Source organism: Leptosomus discolor, chromosome 7, assembly GCF_034619465.1.
Source record: "Leptosomus discolor isolate bLepDis1 chromosome 7, bLepDis1.hap2, whole genome shotgun sequence".
NCBI lineage: Eukaryota > Metazoa > Chordata > Aves > Leptosomiformes > Leptosomidae > Leptosomus > Leptosomus discolor.
Window position 1 is genome coordinate 54,493,944 of NC_141397.1, and position 18,376 is coordinate 54,512,319.

Genomic DNA, 18,376 nt, shown 5'->3' on the forward strand with positions numbered 1-18,376 from the left:
GTCACATTCTATATTAACCTGTGGTATTGCTTTATCCATGTTATCTGACCCTTCCTTCCCCCTTCTTCTCTGAATAACGGAAAGTTGACTATAGATTTTAAACTGTAGGCTGGTATCTGGCATAGTATCTGAGAGACTAATCGTGAAATGAAGGAACTAACGTTGATCAGATTTTTGTTTTCCTGTCTTTTTTTGTGAGAAGAGGTTGTATGTGCAGCATAGTTTCTTGGCAAGAGTCTTTTCTGTTTTCCGTAGCTGCTTCTCTGTGTGGTACCTTACATACATCCTGCATGCTATGTTTCTGTGTCAAAATGGAAAGGTGAGAGATGTGGAATTGAAGGAAATAATATGCGTGAAGACCTTGAAGCCTTCTGAGCACTTACTGGTCAGTCTCTGGACCATGAGAAAAATGTATTTCTTTAAACTTGTGGAAGTAAGGAAATGAAAAGTTGCCACGTAGAACACATAGCCTTCTCTCTTAATGAGCAATTGTCTTATTGCAACACTAGCTCAGCCCTCTCTTCTGGAGGTGGCAGCTTGCGTTGTGTCCTGCACTGATTTTTTTAAATACAGCTTACCATGATGAGAGGATGAGTTTTATAACGACAATAGCAAGCTTTTTAATTAAAAACAAGATTTAAAAAAAAAAAAAATGCATTAAGTGACTTGACTTTCAGATTCAGCAGTCCAACTCAAGCCTGCAAAAGAATAAAGAATGTCTTCAGTTGAAGTTTAATGAAGCTTGAGTATGGTTTCAGGAGACACTGTTGCAGCAGGTTGAAGAAGTTGCAGCCCTTTGCCACATTCATTCCTGTTTCTATGCAGCAGAGCATCTCTCCTCTGTGCGGTAAACCAGATCACCAAGAACAAGTTGCTGTGAGTTGTGAAGTGATAACAGATTAGTTCTGCCCCTGTGAAATGCGAAGTTATACTCAAGTCTTGAGTCATCAGTTGTCTTGAAGTATTCATGGGAAAGTGAAGAGATGTGAAAGAGAATGAGAAGTTGTTTCCTGATTGGGGAAAAGAGTCCATAGAAGGGAGAGGTATGTACTTTCTGAATAATATGGGACAAGACCAGCTCAGGCCTGTGGGAAGCAGAAATAGTGGAAAGCACTGGTGCTTTTGGTGGGAATATGTCCGTTTACTGGTATTCATTCTCCGTGATCCTGAGTGCAAGAACCTAGACAAGCAGATACCTTAAATAAAAATGAAAACAGATGTGGAGGAAATACAGGAGGAGAGGTAAATTTCATGTTGTATTTACTGGGATTGAGGGCCTGAGTCAAAGCAACAAATCTGAACTCTGTAATGATTCTAAGTAATGGTGTTACAGCAAAATATTTGCAAAATGAACCTAGTCTCCTTTGTTTTAGCTGAGATGGTTGCCTAATGCTAGAAGAAAATAGAATGCTTGGGTAATGAGGACTTTTATCTGTTTCAATTCCAAGTAATGTCTGCTTAGAAAATCCTGATTAAAGATTGTCTTTCAAAAGTTGTTTTCGTTCTTCCCCCCCGTCTTTTTCTAAACCTTCTTGTAAAGGCAAGGCTTCAACTTGTTTGTCAGATAACAGCTACTCTAAGGAGATTGTCCTGCCAAAGGAAGTCACTGCCCTTGTGTATCCGCTAGAGATACAGTTAATGTAAGTCCTCCCCAAGTGAGCTTCAGGAAAAATTTACAAGAGTAGTTTGCTTAAAAAAAATCATGTGAGCTAACTGGACTCTTTTCCTGCCTGATGTGAATTGGGAAGTGCTCACCCAAGTGTTTCAGAATCAGTAGCTTCCAGCAAGGGGCTGGTAAGGAGTATCTGATAGAGCTGACAATTTTACACCAGTATAGTTGGATCCCAGAGGGTGTATCTCCAAGGTTTTTCAGATATCGTTTTAAACTGTCATGGTTATAAACTAGTGTAAAAGGCTAGACATACAGGTGTCATGCTGACTACTTTTTTTTGGTTTTAATTTTCTAGTTTGGAGACAGCAAGGAGTAGGTTTAGGTCAAACCAAGATAGCCTTCTTTAAACCAGGTTTATCAATGAAGGGGTGTATGCTGCCTTACCAGCTTTGTAGGTGTAGTCCAAAGGCTGCTTTCCCTGGCGATAAATACTGTATATATGTTTTGCACCAAAAAAAAAACAGAGGGCCTTGCAGTGCAGCTGGCCAGTGAGGAACTGAACTTCCGCCATTTAACTGGACTTGGTGAGCTGGAGACTCTTGTTCATTTCCTTAGTGTTAGATCTCTTGCAACATTGCTTCTCCAACTTTCACTCACTTCAGTTTGTTTGGCTTTAGGTTTTAGGGTTGTTTGAAAGACAAGCATGATTGTGCTGTTGGCTGGATGCCCAAGTTTAGTGAGGAAAGGGAATGAAATTGCTGGAAGAGAGGAGATTGGGAAGGGGGCTGGGGGTGTGTGTGGTGGTGTCTACAGGAAGTTGAGTGTATGTAAAAACTTAGCCCCAAACCCCATAGGAAGGGGTTAGAATTAATCTTTATTTTCAAACATGGATAAACAGTTCCACCTCCAACATCTCTGCTGCAGCAGTACATGAGTTGCAGTTTGTGTTCTGGCTGTAGTCTGTCCCGTTGCTTACTGACCAGTCACAAGGCCCAGCTGGTGGGTCATCTGACTTCCTTCATCTGCCTGCCTTTTAAAGCCCCTGAATTCTGCTCCCTCCTCATCTGAAAAGTGGTTGCATCTCGTTCCTGAAGTGTTTGCTTTGCTCCACTGTGTGCCACCCTTAAAATACCATGCTGTATACACAGGTACATATCTGTAATGAGCAAAACTTGGGAATAAATCCCTGATCACAACCCTGTATTTCCTACTCCTAAAATAATTCTGTGTTTTGTTAAAGCGTGTGTGTTAAGGAACCAAAAAAGTGCAGTTTCATGGTTATTATTAACCATCTAGTTCAAACCCCAGCTACTGCCAAAAGTCATGGTCCCTTTCATCCCTACACATGCAGCCACATATTTTCATCCTCTCTCTTATATTGATGTTAGCGATTACACAACTGCAGCATGAATCAGATCATGCCTCAGAAGGGCTGAAAACTATTTGTGGCTTTTTTTTTTTTTTTCAGGATTTGTTCTCAGTAATGAGACCCAGCTGGCTGTGTGGCTGCACAGTCAGGAGTGCTGGTGCAGTGGAGGGGATGATAACACATGGCCAGTAAGGAATTGTTCCCTTTACTGACAAGAGTGGCTGACTCTGAAACCAGGGTCTATGTTGAAGAAGAATTAAACAATACTTGACATAAGTTTGATCCATTTAGGCTATTGATTTTCCTGCTCTAAAGCCAGCTAGAGGAAAAGCAACTGGAGTCAACAGAACATTAGGAGTTCTCAGTTCCTTGCAGGGACTGGAGCTTGTCGCTTTTGCCTGTTCTCTGGTAACCACACATGAACAATTGTATAATGGTATTCTATAGTTTCCACTGGGTTTGGGTTTTGGGGGTTTTTTTAGTATTCAATAAACAAAGAATATTATTCTTTGGAAAAGGAAAATTAAATTATTTTTCAGGGGAAGTGGCATTGTATTGCAAGTTGTTACTCTGATAAGAGTATTTATCTTCCTCTTGTACTCATGCGGTCTGCTCCTGTGAGAAAAATCATGCTTTCGCTGGGAATGTGCTTTCTTGTCAGAGGATGTACAGCAGCTGGCATTAAGTGCAGGACTGTGGAATTATGTGTTTGTGATTACTCAGTGTTTTTTATGGTGACACCTGTGAAGTTTTCATTCATGTGTAAAAGAGAAAGCTGAACTACAACAAATATGCATTAAAATCATGTGGAGAGAAAAAAGGGAGGGAGAATGGGAGTTGGTGCTTAGAATCTTCTGGTTTCCTCTTTGATCCCAGGTGTGACTGAGTTTCTTATTTAGTATAATTAAAGTTCTTACAGATCTTTGTACATAGATTTTCTAGTCTTAACAGAGGATGGTGAACATTGCAGAGACTAAGCTTGAGAGTTGTACTTTATTCATTTCTTGGGTTTATGTGATGTGTTTTAATGGAGAATAATTGAAGGGGCAACTTACCACTAAAAAAAAAAATAACAATAGTGTAGTTCAAGTAATTTAGAAGCCAGATTGTGCAAAACTCCCTTGTATGACTGTTCTTAAGGTGCTCCCGAGTTTAAAAAACAAAACAAAACACCACCAAAAAATCCCAACAAACTAGCCAGGTGTCAGTTTGTAGTTTAGGTGTTGAAGGAAAAGGTAAAACACTTTGGCCATAGTTCTCACTCACTAAAATTGCTCTAAGCAAGGGATTTGTGAGAGTTCATCAGAGAAGTGAGGAGGTTTCTTGTTTTGTAATAAAACCTTTGGCAAGAAGCTTTGTTATTTGTCTTGAATGTTCCAAAATAAAAGTGTAGCCAGAAGAAATCGTGTATGTGAAACTTTTTGATCCACACATCTGAAACTTGACAATGATTTGAAACAGGTTTTTAAAAAAGAATGGTGTTAAGCAGCTTTGGTTAAAAGCATGCTACAAACCTTGTCTTTAGCACACAAGGCAGGAAATCTAGAGGGCTGATTTCGGTGTGAAGTGTGATCTTTCAATTTGTATGTTATGCAGTATATTCTCAGGTTGGTGATGTAGACTTTGGTGGTAAGCACCTCTGCATTCCAGGCAGAGCACCACCAAGTTGACATTTGGAAGAAACCACTAACCTTTGCCTCTTTTTCTGTAACTGGAGAAATGATAGCCCTGTTCACGTCGCAAAAAACAGCAGATTGGAGATTCTTGGTTACAAAACGTTAGTCCATGGAAGTGGTTACAGAGCAGTTTAGTGCTGCTGGTACTGCTGCTAAGTAGGAATGTGATTGTGCGTATTAAGAATGGAGCTGCTGAGAATTGAACTGTGGTAAGTGTATCAAGGGCTGATCACATGTCCGAATCTAGTTTTCCTTTGTGAAATGTTGGAAACTGAGACTAGAAATTGGGGGATGTATTTCACTACAGGGCTACAAAAATAACGTAGGTGAAAATAGTCTTCGTTATGCCTGTTACTCGGGTATTCTGGCTTGGGCTGTGGTGCTATCGCATCGACAGTGTGCAGTACCTAGGTAAAACAATGAAGGAACAGCCTTATCTTGGATCGTGCCACCTTCTTTCCCCTTAACTTAATAGGTTTACAAGAAGTATGTCTTGGTTACATGGGAAAATAGCTGGGAAAAGTTCAGGTTTGACAGGACTAGCAGGTAGAAGGTGAGTCAGGAGACGACATTTCTGAGGTTTGTTTTAAATTAGGGTATGACAGAAGTGGCAGTATTGTATCACAGCAGGCAGGAAGAGGTAAAATCACCCCTCCTGTGTCAGGAAATCCTCCAGGTGTGAAATGCAGCCTAAGGATGCCAACAGTGCTTAGAAAGGAAACGTTCCCAGGTACTGAGGACAAAGACCAACAGCATCAGGTGTTCTTTTATGATGAGTTACGGTTTTCTTGTGCAAGAAAAGTCAGTGCAGTAATGCCAGTAGCTCATCTGTTTAGGGCTATGCTTTCATTTTATTAATTTCCTTTTAGTAGCTTTAGGGGAATGATTCCTAAAAATCAGCAGGATCACAAGCATTGCTCTTCACAGACTTTCATTTCAAGTTCTGAAATATTTGGGAAGTGAAACAAATCAATTCATAAAACCGGGATGATATGCATGCATTTATTTGCCTAATAGAATGAACGACAGACAAAAAGTGGAGTTAAGGTTTATATAACAGTGTGCTTCAGATGCATTTGAGAATGTGAGTAATCTTCTAATAGAGTTGAGTCTAAATGTCATAATTGAGCAACCAAATGGGATCAGGTTCCTCAAAAGATCCGTTCAGTGACGTTATCTGAAAGACGCCTTTAACCTAAGCAGTTAAGTTTCAGGGACCGGTAGTTGTAAATGAGTTGTTCAGGTGAGCTGCTTTCCTTATCTGCAAGATTACATCAGATACTTCAAGAATATTCTTCAGTGTGATTGTGGTTTTGCTGTTGTCATTGTGAAACTGTGGAGTTTGCTTCTGGTCTTTAAGTTGTAGGAAAAAAAAGTTTGTTTACACGGTTCCAGATTCTGAACCTATTTCTTCTTGAACAGCTGTATCTCGTCCTCTTACAGCAGTTCATTCTGCCTTTTGCCTTCTGTCACTATACTGGCTGTCAGCCTCCTGGTCATGGATTGGCTTACCTAATTATTTATATGGAAATATGTTTTTGTCTGTAAGGTGCAAGCTAATATATCTTAAATTTGTCTGTTATAAAAGGAAGCAGGGAATGTGCTTTTAAGTTGCAACGCATGCTTCATCGTTTTAGGGGAAAACATAACGTTTTCTTGCCCTTCAAATGAAGTCATCCTAGTTGAGGGCAGTATATAGCAGCCAGCGTCACCATCAGGATTCAAATCGGTTCACAGATACCAGTGTTGTTGCATCACTGCAGCACGTTCATGGCTGATGTCACGCATTGCAGACGACATGATACATCATGGGTGGGAGCCCACAGTTACAGCTGCTGACATAATGTCACAATCTCTCTTATGCTGGCGTTTTGCCAGCGGGTGTTATGGTGGTTGCTGACATTTGGTTTTGAATAGACAGCCAAAAATCTGGGCTTTGCTGCTTTAAATTTAAAAAAAAAAAAAACAAAAAAAAAAACCCAAACCACAAAGTGTGTGGGGAACACATGCAAATCTCTGGTGACAAAAGGCAGATTTTTATCAACGAAATTTCGTAGCACAGCCCAGGCCTAGAACTGGTTTTTATTGTTGTAGTTAATTGGAATGAGAGCAGAAGCCATATTCCCATTGCAATGGGATTAGTGGACTGATCACATTAGCATCTCGTGATGAACTGGAATTCACCGCCAGCCAGCTAGTTTGAGTGCCAGCAACAGTTGAGCTGCAGCTCCCTCTTCATCAGTGTGTGTAGTGGGTTAAAGTACCCGGTACCTTAAACAGCGCATCTTTATGCAACACTGATTTTCCTTTGGACGCACAATTTGTGTTACAGCTGAAGTTAAAGATGTGTGAACACAGCCCTGCTAATGTTTGGTGTTAGAGGAATATTCTTTGAGCAGGAAGAATTTACATTTAATGCCAAATGATGCAATTTTAAACATAGTGTATTCTCTGGGCCTGTTTAACATTGGCGTTGCTGGCTTTCCAAATGGAATCCCAGCTAAGATGGAAAAGGTCAGTGATCTGACTCCGCTCTGAGATTTCAGTTTGCATTTGTACTGTTGGCTTTTTTATCTTTCACAAAGAGCTTAGTTCCAAAGAACGCTTCCCCTTTGCCAAAATTCCACATGATCTTGCCTTCAAGGAAACGTCTCCATTTTTAGCAGGCTAGGAGAGCCTTTTTTTAAAGCAGATTTCTGCTAACAGTAATTTTAACCCATGAAACATGAACATAAGCAAGTCAATTCTAGTTCAAATTATAATAGCTATATTTCACTCATATGCTTATTCATAGCGAAATTCAGCATTTGTGCTTTGGGGGCGGGAATCAGTTGTTTGCCATTTATGGTATGTCAACCAGCAAGAGTGTGCACATATTGAAGCAAATAATCTGCATCATGCTGATTACTCCTTGCTTAATTTGACAGTTATAATTGCTTCTTAATTAATGCTTTAATATTTCTAAAAAAAATAATTAACATCCCACTACAACATTCTCTCCTTTCTTCTGAGGAATGGAGAGAAATCTTGGCACAAAATTTATTTTGCACAATAATTTGTGCTGTAACACCTTTTATTTTTCTGGTTGTTGCTGAATTTATTTTACGCATACAGTAGCAGAAGAGTATCACTAAAACAAGTCTTTATTGACAAGATATTTTTTAATAAAATACCTTAGCTTTTGTTCTTTGACCTCAGTCCCACTTTCTCTTTTGGAAAAGCACCAGCTACTGCTGTACTGCAGGGTAGCATGTGTGTAAATATATAACCAATCACTGGAGTGCTTTTTTCTTTACTTCTGTCCTGGTTTTCTTAGAGCTGTTCCTTTCATTCAGATATTTTTAGGAAGAAGGTGGGGAAAAGGATGGAGCTGTTAAGTTGTTGAGCACAATGACTGCTGTACTCTCTGCCCCATTTCTGGTCCCATTTAAGGTCTGCTTTCTGGAGTGGGGGAGGGTATCACTGAGTGACTTAGGGATGCTGTGTTCTGGACTTTGGAGGAATTTAAATACTTGTTGGAGGTTTGCAGGGGTGCAAGGTGGGGAATTGCAAATAATAAAAAGTGGTTCTTCATTTGGAGGTTCAGAATTCACATTTTGTACTTACATTCTTTCTGACTGTATTTTGTACTTCTATTTATATTTCTGTCTAATTTCTGTCTGTATTTTGTACTTACATTATTTCTGTCTAATTCTTTAAGTATTGTTTTACTGTATAGCTTAGACTTTTTTTTCCTAGTGCTTGCCCTTTTTTTTTTTTTTATGGTCCTGTCAGACCCTCCCTCTCAGCTCTGCATTTGAGCACGTGAAATCATGGTGGCTATGTATAAGGTAGCATTCTTGTGGCCATCATGAGAGTAAAAATGCTGCAGACTTATTAAACCAAACATGTAATTGCTTAGACCCATTTTGAATGATGTAAGAGACCATACTGCAGCATCGAAACTCGGCTCCAGTTTAATCTGCTTTCCACTGAATTTCTACTGCTGAACAGAAATGCCAAGTTTTAAAAATCACTGTAGATTGAAGGAAGTCTGGAAGAACATAGTCATTGCTGCTAACCAGCTTTGGTGTCTCTCTTCTATCACACTGAGTTCATTTGTTGTTTAAAAAAATGTGTTTTCATTTCTTCATACCTGATGTTATTTTGCGGAGTTATTTCTTTAGAAATCATAGCTCAGAATATATGAAGTTCTTGACTAGTTCATGCCTTATGGCACAATATGTATATATTAAGCTTTAAATGTTCTGTAGTAAGATAAAGTGAAACAAAAAGCAATCGAGAATTCTCATGTTTGTGGTTAAACCCTTTGCAAGACAGAGCTGAAAGAAACTTTTTCTTTGTGATTCTTCTGCCAGAAAATACGGCTCATTACTTGGGAAGCCTATTTATTTGTTAAAATGGGTAGTATTAAAACAGACTTTGCCAGCACAGCTGTGTGAAGGATGAATAAAGCTGTGCCGAAGGATGTTAGTATGTGGTGAGATAAGTGGTGGAATTCAGTTCCATCCTTCAGGGTCCCGAAGAAAAACACCCCTTATATGTGAACCAGTGTTGTAATAATTCTTAAAAATAAATAGGTGTGTAAACATCTAGTCAATGTGGGAGCTAAGGATTTTTTCTAAATTACTCTTGCTTGTTTCTTGGCATCTCTGAAATAATTTGCATTCTTCTCCCTTTCATATAGGGTAACATACATGCTGTGAAACCTTACGGCAAGTTGTGTGTATCACAGATCATGTCAGTGACTACAAATACTATGATTTGCCACACTTAGTAGAAATTTTTCAGGATACATCGTTATTTGTGTTGGGACAGTATGTTTGTTTGGAAATCGCTCTTCTCCTGTTACATTTTACAACAATGTTGGCACAGGAGAGATCCCATAGGGAGTGTCACAATTTTGGACATCTCATTGTTGCACAGTTTTAGCACCATTGCTCTGCTTTAAGCCTTCTGCAGCTGTACAGCTTGGAGGAGAGGAGGGTTGGAGTTAGCTGTCATCTTCACTGAAACATTAAGAGAATTAAACTTATGGAAGTAAAGCAGAAGAAACCCTAGGACAGACTAGTGTCATATGGGAGGTAGATTGTGCAAAATAAGTGTCCATTACACACTTTCAAGGGAATTTATGCACTGCGTCCTTGCAGGATATACACAATCACTTTATTGACTACTATCTGCAGTTCTTAGGCAGGTTCTGATCACGCAGATTCATTTGCTGTTTCCACTTAGTCTGGAGTTCACTGAGTGCTTTAAATCAGCAGAAGTGATCCCTGCCACCAGAACAAGGGGCTCTGCTGCCTGCACCCTCGTTTTTTTCCCTGGTGGTGGCATAGGGTTTTGGGGGCTGTCTGGTTAGGTGATCAGAAAACATGTTATATTTAATTCTGATCAGAGTTTCCCGCAAACTGTGACGATACAAATGGCCCGAGACGAACAACAGAAGTAAGAAAACTTTGGGGTTGGCTGTAGCAGGAAGCAGGGTCCATCACAGTGGTGTCTTTGTGTTTGATGTATTCATCTGATATTTCATCTGGATTAGCATATGGTAAGATTAGGATGTTTCTAGAAGCTGTCTTTAGCCATCTGTAGGTGCAGGTTTTTCTTCGCTCTTAGAAGAAGAGGGAAAAAAGGTCTCACAAAAAAAAATAGAAAAAGGGGGCAAAGATCTCAAACTGTTTTCTGTCATAAGGCAATTAAAGAATTCTAGGTATGCAATACGGACGTAATGCTGATGACTTCTATTATTTTGTAGAGTTAGCTCCCACTATTAGAACTGGTCAGAAATGTTCATTTTTTTAAAAAAAAAATCAGGTTCAGACAAGTTGAAGCTGAGGTCATGTTTGAGCCTGATACAAATTGGAAAGAAGCAGTTAGTGTCATTATTTTTTTTTTTTTTTTTAAACTCATTGCTGAACAGAGAAGGAGTTTCACTGTGTTCCCTGTTACATTTTTGTATCCATGGACTAGAAGTCTCTATGATTTTTATGTTTTCTTATCTGCATGCACCCTGGAACATCTGATGAACTTCATATCCGTCATAGCCTCTGCTGTAGTTCACTTCAGTGGTACCTCTAGACTGCATAAAGCAGTTCCTTCCCACTTGTACACTAAAGTACATCTGGAGGTTTTTCTCTACAAAGTTTTTCATAGTGATTCTTTCTACTGAGAATTACAGGTCATCAGTAGTAGCATCTGCATTCGCAGTCTTAAAAGTAGTCTGCATTGGATGGTTCCTTCATGGAATAGAGATACAGAAATTACTGTGTCAGTTTATTGTAGGTGTTTTGGGGTGGGAGCTTTTATCCTCTTACACTGATGAGGAAAAATTGAAATTCAAAACAAATAAAGAAAATAGCAATTTAATTTGGATTTTTTTTCATAATTCGTGACACCAGGTTAGATGGGTTTTTATAATGAGTGTCTGCCTTCCCTTAAAAATGTAAAGGTGAAGCGTCAGTTTATTAAACAGTATCTCTGTAGGAGCTCCCTGCTGACACAAGGTGCTCTTGATGTGAGCATAACTCCTGTCAGAATTAAGAGTTTGGGTGTGTGAGGAAGCAGGAGCTGTTAGTGTGTGTTTGTGAGAACTCTCCTTTGGCATTGATGAGCAAGAGCTTTCCTTGACCTTTAAAGAAAAAAGAACCCTTTGGAACTGCACTATTTATCACAATGCAGCTTTTACTCTTGAAGGAGAGTAATACTGATGGATATTTTATATGCATAGACTGGTAACTGGCTAAGGAAAAATACTGATTCTTCAGATGCAAACATTTGGTAGGAGTTTTGGTTAAACTTTTGTCTCTTGCTAAGCAAGGAATGCAGGATCACAAAGAAACAGTAAACCTTGCTAGCAGCAAGCAGAGTATTTCTCTGCAGCTGGGAAGACCCTTTATTGAAAATCCTTCCATTGCCTGGTTGAGATTACAAGCTTGAACTGGTGTATCTCTGAAGGAGGGCATGCTTTGGCTAGGGTATAGAAGGCTCACCTAAGGTGTGTGCCTCATGTTTCCCCTGTTAGAACTGTCACCTATGAATATGCGCGTGTCTATATAAAGTATATATTTTAGACCAGAAATCTGAAGCTCAAGAGTAGCAGAGAGTACCTTAGCAGAGTGCAGGAAGAAAAGTACTTTCTGATTCTTTTCGTTACAGCACTGCCCACCCAATACCAACTCCGTAATCTAAGGATGTCCTGGAACAGCTATTTGAAGTTGGGCTTTTGGCATCTTAAACCAGCTTCCTCTAAACATAAGCCAGTTTGGGATATGAAAGTGTGCCTATGAAAGGAGTGTTGCATCTGGCTCTCTTTCTTATTGTGGCTTTAAGATTTTAAAAGATGATGATTTATTTTGTGTGTGAAGTCAGTCACTTCGTAATCTTGAAATTTTTGCAGGCAGGACAGCAAAACTAATTCCTGTCCAATTGTTCCCACTGTGTATGGTGAATATACAGACAATACTTGTTTTCATGAAGTTTTAAGATAGCTTTACTGAAAGTTTCTTTTTTCCCTCCCTTCAGATTTGTCACGGAACAGACTGTCAGAGCTTCCAGCAGAAGCATGTCACTTTGTCTCCCTCGAGAGTCTTAATTTGTACCAGAACTGCATTCGATACATCCCAGAGGCTATTTTGAATTTACAGGCTTTAACATTTCTAAATATCAGGTAACAATTGTCTTAGAAATTTTGCTTTAGCATCAGTAGGCTAGGTTTATAAATTTTGATGCATCCATAAATAATGCTAACATGGTATGTAATCATCACGTTGTTATATTGTATGTCATTGAACTAAAGCAACCTGAACCGGTCTTGCCCACTCAGGTGGATCAGGGAAAGTGAGGATTAGGTAGCAGTTTCTGTAAGTGTAGTATGAAGAAGAAAGCTAATTCCAACTTAAAGGACTCACAAAATAAATTCCAGTAGTTTTCATGTGAAATACAGGCACGCAGACTGAAAAGAGGTGGTAGAGCTTTTGGATAGTCTTTACAATTCAGCTCTCAGCAGCTGAATAAGGTTTATGCAATTTTGCTTTACCTTCATTGTACTGGCAGCATAAAAAGCTAATTGCTGCAACTTAGCCCGTTGATGAAATTCAACTGTGTACAACATCCTCCATTTGTAGAAGGTCTTTTAAGAGGTGTGGAAAGTCCCTTGTCACAAATTGGAAGTGATAGTCTCAAGTTTTTCTTGATTGGTATTTCCTTCAGGTGTTATACTTTTGCCAATTTAGTAGTCAAATATTTCTTTCTTTTCTTTTTTCTATTGATGGGGAGAATTGTAGGAATAGGATATGAATCAGATATGGGTTTCCTATTGCTCTGGTATCTAGTAGGTGCAGTCCAATTATTGTCCTTTTAAAAGCAGCTGTTTGTTCATCTACTGCTCAGAACTACTTTTTTTTTTGCTTTAATAGCAGGAAAATCTGGGTGTCAAGCATGAAAAAATACAGCAGCATATTTTGCTAAATGTCAATGTCTGATCAAAGCCTTATTTAAGATCCTAATAACATTCTAATCATCCAGTCACTGTTTGTTGTTAAAGGCAACTCTTTTACAATCCATACTCATCTTGCCTGTTTCTCATCTGAGGTTACAGTCCAGTCATATGACCTCATATTTGCTTTAATAGTAGTTTATTATGATATGTCCAAGACTGGATTTTGGAATAGTGAAATCCATCATACCAAGATTCTTGATCCACATGACTGACTTAGAAATATACCTTAAATATTCAGTTAGTCATTGCTTTCTCTATGGCATTTTGTATGTGCTGACCTGCAGTACTCCCTATCGGAAAGGCTTTTGCACTCTGTTCAAACATACTCACTTGTGACAGAGGGTGGCCAGTTACCAGAAGCACCTGAAAGGGCATGAAGATATCGTATTCCTCAGCACGGAGTTCAAAAGCATTTGATCAGGCTTGGTAGTTGATATTGAGAGTTTGTTCACATGTAATTAGATAAAGCAAGTAATGAAGAATGACTTCATGGAACTACTTTTACAGTAATTATATAAGAACAGAGTTGGTCATCCAAAGGGAGTGTGCTTTTTGTACGTGTCTTCCGTTGCATTAAAATGTGAGATGATTTCTCGTTAGAGTTCTGATGATTTTGTTTTCTTTCTGTCCAAAAAGTCGAAACCAGCTTTCAACATTGCCAGTACACCTCTGTAGTCTACCATTAAAAGTTTTGATAGCAAGTAATAATAAGTTGGTTTCAATACCTGAAGAAATTGGACAGCTCAGACAGCTGACAGAGCTCGTGAGTATACAGTTAATTTTTTAACTATTACTATTCAGTCTTTAATTTTTAATTGATGAGTTTCTTAGTTTTGGAGGTGCTTCAGAAGAAATAACCATTTTTTAAACTGATCAAAATAATGCAGTAATTAGGATGCTATCTGGATGTGTGCAAGATCAGCATCTTGTTTCTCATTTCGCTGAGAACTTTGTGATTGTAAACCAGGCACCTGTATGCAATGGCAAGTTACTTCAATCTGCACTTAGCCTGAGGAAGTCTTCTATCTGCCGTAGTATCTCCAACTAGGTTTTGACATTGTAGAGAGGTGTTAGAAAAGATTTTTAAATACTCTTAAGGTTTTAAAAAAATTTATGCGAGGGAAGGATGCCTTGCACTGGAGAGCAAATGATCCATGTCAGTTTAACTAAGAGTCTTCCCAATTTTTGAAAGGAAGACTGGATGGAATTTGAGCTCTTGGTGCATTTGTTTCTGGCAAAAAGCTTTTATGAAGCAATTTGTGCTGACTATAATAATATGGAGTAACTTGAATGAGATAACTTGAAATAAACTTCTATATCTTCTAAAGCTTTTATTTCCCCATGTATTTAAAATGAGAATGTACTTTACATCAGCGATGAGATTTAATGACTATAAAGATCTGAGATGTTATGTAAATAGTTGTCTTTTTCAGTCCTTACATAAAGTGCTACATATTTTAGTAAACAGAGGTTTACCAGTCAGTGGTAACTCATCCTTTACTCTTGCTTTGTAGGATGTGAGCTGTAATGAAATACAGACAATACCTCCGCAGATTGGCAGTTTGGAATCCTTGAGGGACCTAAATGTCAGAAGAAATAATTTGGTGCGTTTGCCAGAAGGTGAGATAAAGGCTGTCAGCTATAACAGCAGAAACTTCAAGGACTACTTTATTTTCAGTGCTGTTTTCTTCCCTTGAGAGCTAGAAGCAGAATGCTCAATTGTTTTTAAAACACATTTTTATACTCTTGCGCTTTTTTATATTCTTTTAATCTGCCGAATTGTATGTTTATTTTCTATCTCCAGAGCTTGCTGAGTTGCCTTTGATTCGATTAGATTTCTCCTGCAATAAAATAACAACAATACCAGTTTGTTATAGGAACCTCAGACATCTGCAGACCATCATGTTGGAGAACAACCCTCTCCAGTCACCCCCTGCACAGGTAAACTGCTGCTAGGAGTTCAGATGACTAGTTCAACTTGAAAGGACAGAATGAAGTTAAAAGCTGAAGGTTTATATTACAAACTTTATTGAAGAACAAGAGGACTTTAAATAAATTATGTTGTCTAAAAGTGTTAAATATGTAGCACAGCTTGAAAAATCCCTTTTTTAAATCTTACTTTACTGTATTAGTAGTCTCACCTATGGGATATTCCTAAGAAGTCCGCTGTTGGCATTGTACTGTTACCTGAGTGTTTCTGCTTTCATTGTAGGAGAGAGGAAGCTCTCTTAGGCAAGACTGATTTTGTGCCATTCAAATGTCAAAATTTTCACTGAGGCTTCAGTGTTGCTGTGTGCTGGCTCACTTTGCAGCAGAGTGCTCAAATTGGCCTTTGAGCTAGAAACTGCAACATAGTTAGTGACTAATTTGATTCTTAATGTGGGTAGGTAAGCCCTTAAGTATTACCGGTTCTACTGTGAGCTGCCGCTTCTGAGTCAAGAGTGGCACTTGCTAAGACCTGTAATTTCAATAGGGTTTTGTTTCCCTTGTGAAAGCAAAGACAGCTGTTCCTGGCTTCATTCACTTTAAATTTGAGCTTGCTTTGGCGATCTGCCACTGCCATTCAAAGCTGGGCATGGGTGGGATGCATCTGTTCTGATGCCAAGGGTGCAAGTTCTAGTACTCATAAATGCTCGTGCCTTGTTTGCATGATGAAATTTCAGCATCCAGCTGACAAAGTTGCATGCAGACCAGATGTGCTTGGAGGACAGCTTCCATTTGTCTATCGCAGGCTTCCCGTGATGCTCCGCTATAGCTGTTTTTCTAAAATGCAGTGAGATCAGAAGAAAAGATGCATTGGTTGACATAAATGTGCTCATTTATTACTCTCAACTATAGGTTAAATGTCTGTAGAGTACTTTGAAAATGTATTGTCAAATTATACTTACTATTTTTTTGTAAATTTTTTTAAGATATGTATAAAAGGAAAAAATCACATATTTAAATACCTGAACATAGAAGCGTGCAAGATAGCTCCAGACTTGCCCGATTATGATAGGAGACCCATGGGATTTGGATCTTGGTAAGTTTGGCACAATCCAAGTTCCTACTTTTGATGACATTCAGGAAAAATTTGTCAATCTTGTGTTTTTAAAAAAAAAAACAAACAGATCCAAGGATTGTTCTTTGGTACGTTCATTGACGGAGGTGGCTTTGAAGAGTATGATTTCTGTTATCTCGGTGCATTCTAGCAAGGTACCACTATATAAGAAGGGGGGAGCAGTTCAGAAGAAAACCTGGGCAGTACTGTATGAAAGGCAGTGTTAGAGTTGATCTACAGTGAGAAGGGAGTGTTGATGTCTTCATAGTACAGGGGCGTGTTCTCATGTTGATACCATGTGTGTTCAGTTTATAAGATCTTAATATTTTCCACATACTTACTGAAGTATATCCCTGCTGTGATTTTTAATGTTTTGTACAGAATTTTATAACTGCTGTGCTCAAACCGCAGGTGTAAATGCTGATCTCCACCCCATTAGTAAACTGTTGTTCTTGGCAAACGTTCACTTGGCCACTGTTGCTTAGCGTTGTAACACAAATATTGGAACAGTCAGCCGTATCAGCTGCTAAATTAAGATGTCTAGAGAAAAGCAGGAGTTAAGATTTATTTCTGTTACATGATATAGAAGAAAAGGAGTCAGTGAAGTATGAAACTAAATATAAAAAAAGAAAATATCTCAGTCATCTTGGAAGGTGGTGATAAGGTGTGGAGGAGTAATGCTAAAGGACGTACAGCTGTCTTAGCGGCAATAAAACACGAATCGGAGGGCCTCACAATAAATCATCATGAGTCAGGTTTGTGAAGAAGAATTTGCATAAGGGACTGAGTGATTCCTCATCAGCGCTGAGTGTCTTAAATTATTTTTCTAGATGAGATCAACATATGAGCATATTATGAGTGTTACTCAGTTTCCTAGAGTGTAAGTTGTTACAGACAGTTTCTGCATAATACTGTCACTGAAAAGAAAAGGCTCTAAATGATAAAATGTCATGATCTTTATCTCTAGCATGGTTTGAAGTTCCAACAAAATCAATGGGCTTTGTGCTTACTGATTTATTGTTGTCTCTAGTTGTATATTACTATGGAAGTTTTCATTAATTGTTTTTGTGAAATGAGAAGATATTTTAATCGTAGCTTGGAATTACGAATGTAAAAACAAGTGCAGAACTGGTTGAGGACGCTTTCTCTAGAGTTGCTTCCACATTCAGCCATATGAAATGAGCTTCAGCTGGCTTTCCGTTAGCTGTATTTCCATCCCCAAGAGGAGATAAAAGTTGGTGATAGAATTATTTGTTGTTCCTGTGCTATTTAGGGCATTTAGTGTTGCAGGTGATTCCTCCTGTCTTCATGTACCTGTGGAAGAATTGTCCATGGATCAGAGAACATATTAGGAGAAAATGGTAGAATGATTCAGTGGAAGAGAGGATCCTGAGTTGTTATATTCTTCTGGAACTTGGGATAACAGAAATAAACTCATTCAACTACAATATAGTTAATATTTCCAGGCAAGTCACAAGAGCTTTATGATTGTTACCTTGAAAGGTGACCAGTAGAAATAAGGTGCCAGTCAGTACACCTGGACTTCATTGCTGTTTTATCCAGTAAGCTAGGTGAAATACCCTGGGGGTTAAGAATGGAAACTGAGTAGCAGAGACTTTTGAAGTTCAAGGAATTTTGAGTTGTGCTGTCAGTTCACTCTTATCAATCACTTCTTAATAACAGAGTCATTAATACTGCTAATAAAACAAGATACTCTGAAACATTATGGCAGAAAGTGTGGTTTGGAGGTTCTAGTGCAGCTAATTATTTGTTTTAGCCTTGTCAAATTATATCAAATATCAAACTGTCTTACCAAAGTGAGATCTTGTATGTTACAGTCCTTTTCTAAACATAAGCTATGTGAAATTTATCTTACAGCAAGTTTTGATCTGCTGCAGCCAGTCTCTTATTTGCAACACTGATGTTCAGAGCAGCTGAGGCTGGTGCTGGAGTGAATGTGATTCAGAGGAGGCAGAACTGTCGAAGCTGGGTAGCAATTCTTTTGGCCCTGAGGCAGACTGGTATAGTCTGGAGTTAGAAGGATTAAATTATGAAGGACTCATGCATGAACCAGTGTAGTGGATATTCTGGAGCCTGGGCAACTGTTCTTTCTTACAGGAGGTAAAAATATGTGTTTTAGTGTGGCTTTGGAGCTGCATCTTTGAAATGTTGGCAAGTA

At 38.7% G+C, this 18,376-nt stretch overlaps 1 protein-coding gene across 3 annotated transcripts in view; it reads left to right on the forward strand.

The window, feature by feature from the left end:
• The window catches only part of LRCH3 (leucine rich repeats and calponin homology domain containing 3), a 62,287-nt gene that overhangs the window by 16,273 nt on the left and 27,638 nt on the right, over positions 1 to 18,376 (forward strand). For all 3 annotated transcript variants that reach the window (XM_086467791.1, XM_086467789.1, XM_086467790.1), the window contains exons 2-6: positions 12,182 to 12,326; positions 13,794 to 13,920; positions 14,672 to 14,777; positions 14,962 to 15,098; positions 16,070 to 16,179. In XM_086467791.1, the coding sequence (XP_086323917.1) occupies positions 12,182 to 12,326; positions 13,794 to 13,920; positions 14,672 to 14,777; positions 14,962 to 15,098; positions 16,070 to 16,179 (625 nt within the window). The remainder of the gene's footprint in view (positions 1 to 12,181; positions 12,327 to 13,793; positions 13,921 to 14,671; positions 14,778 to 14,961; positions 15,099 to 16,069; positions 16,180 to 18,376) is intronic.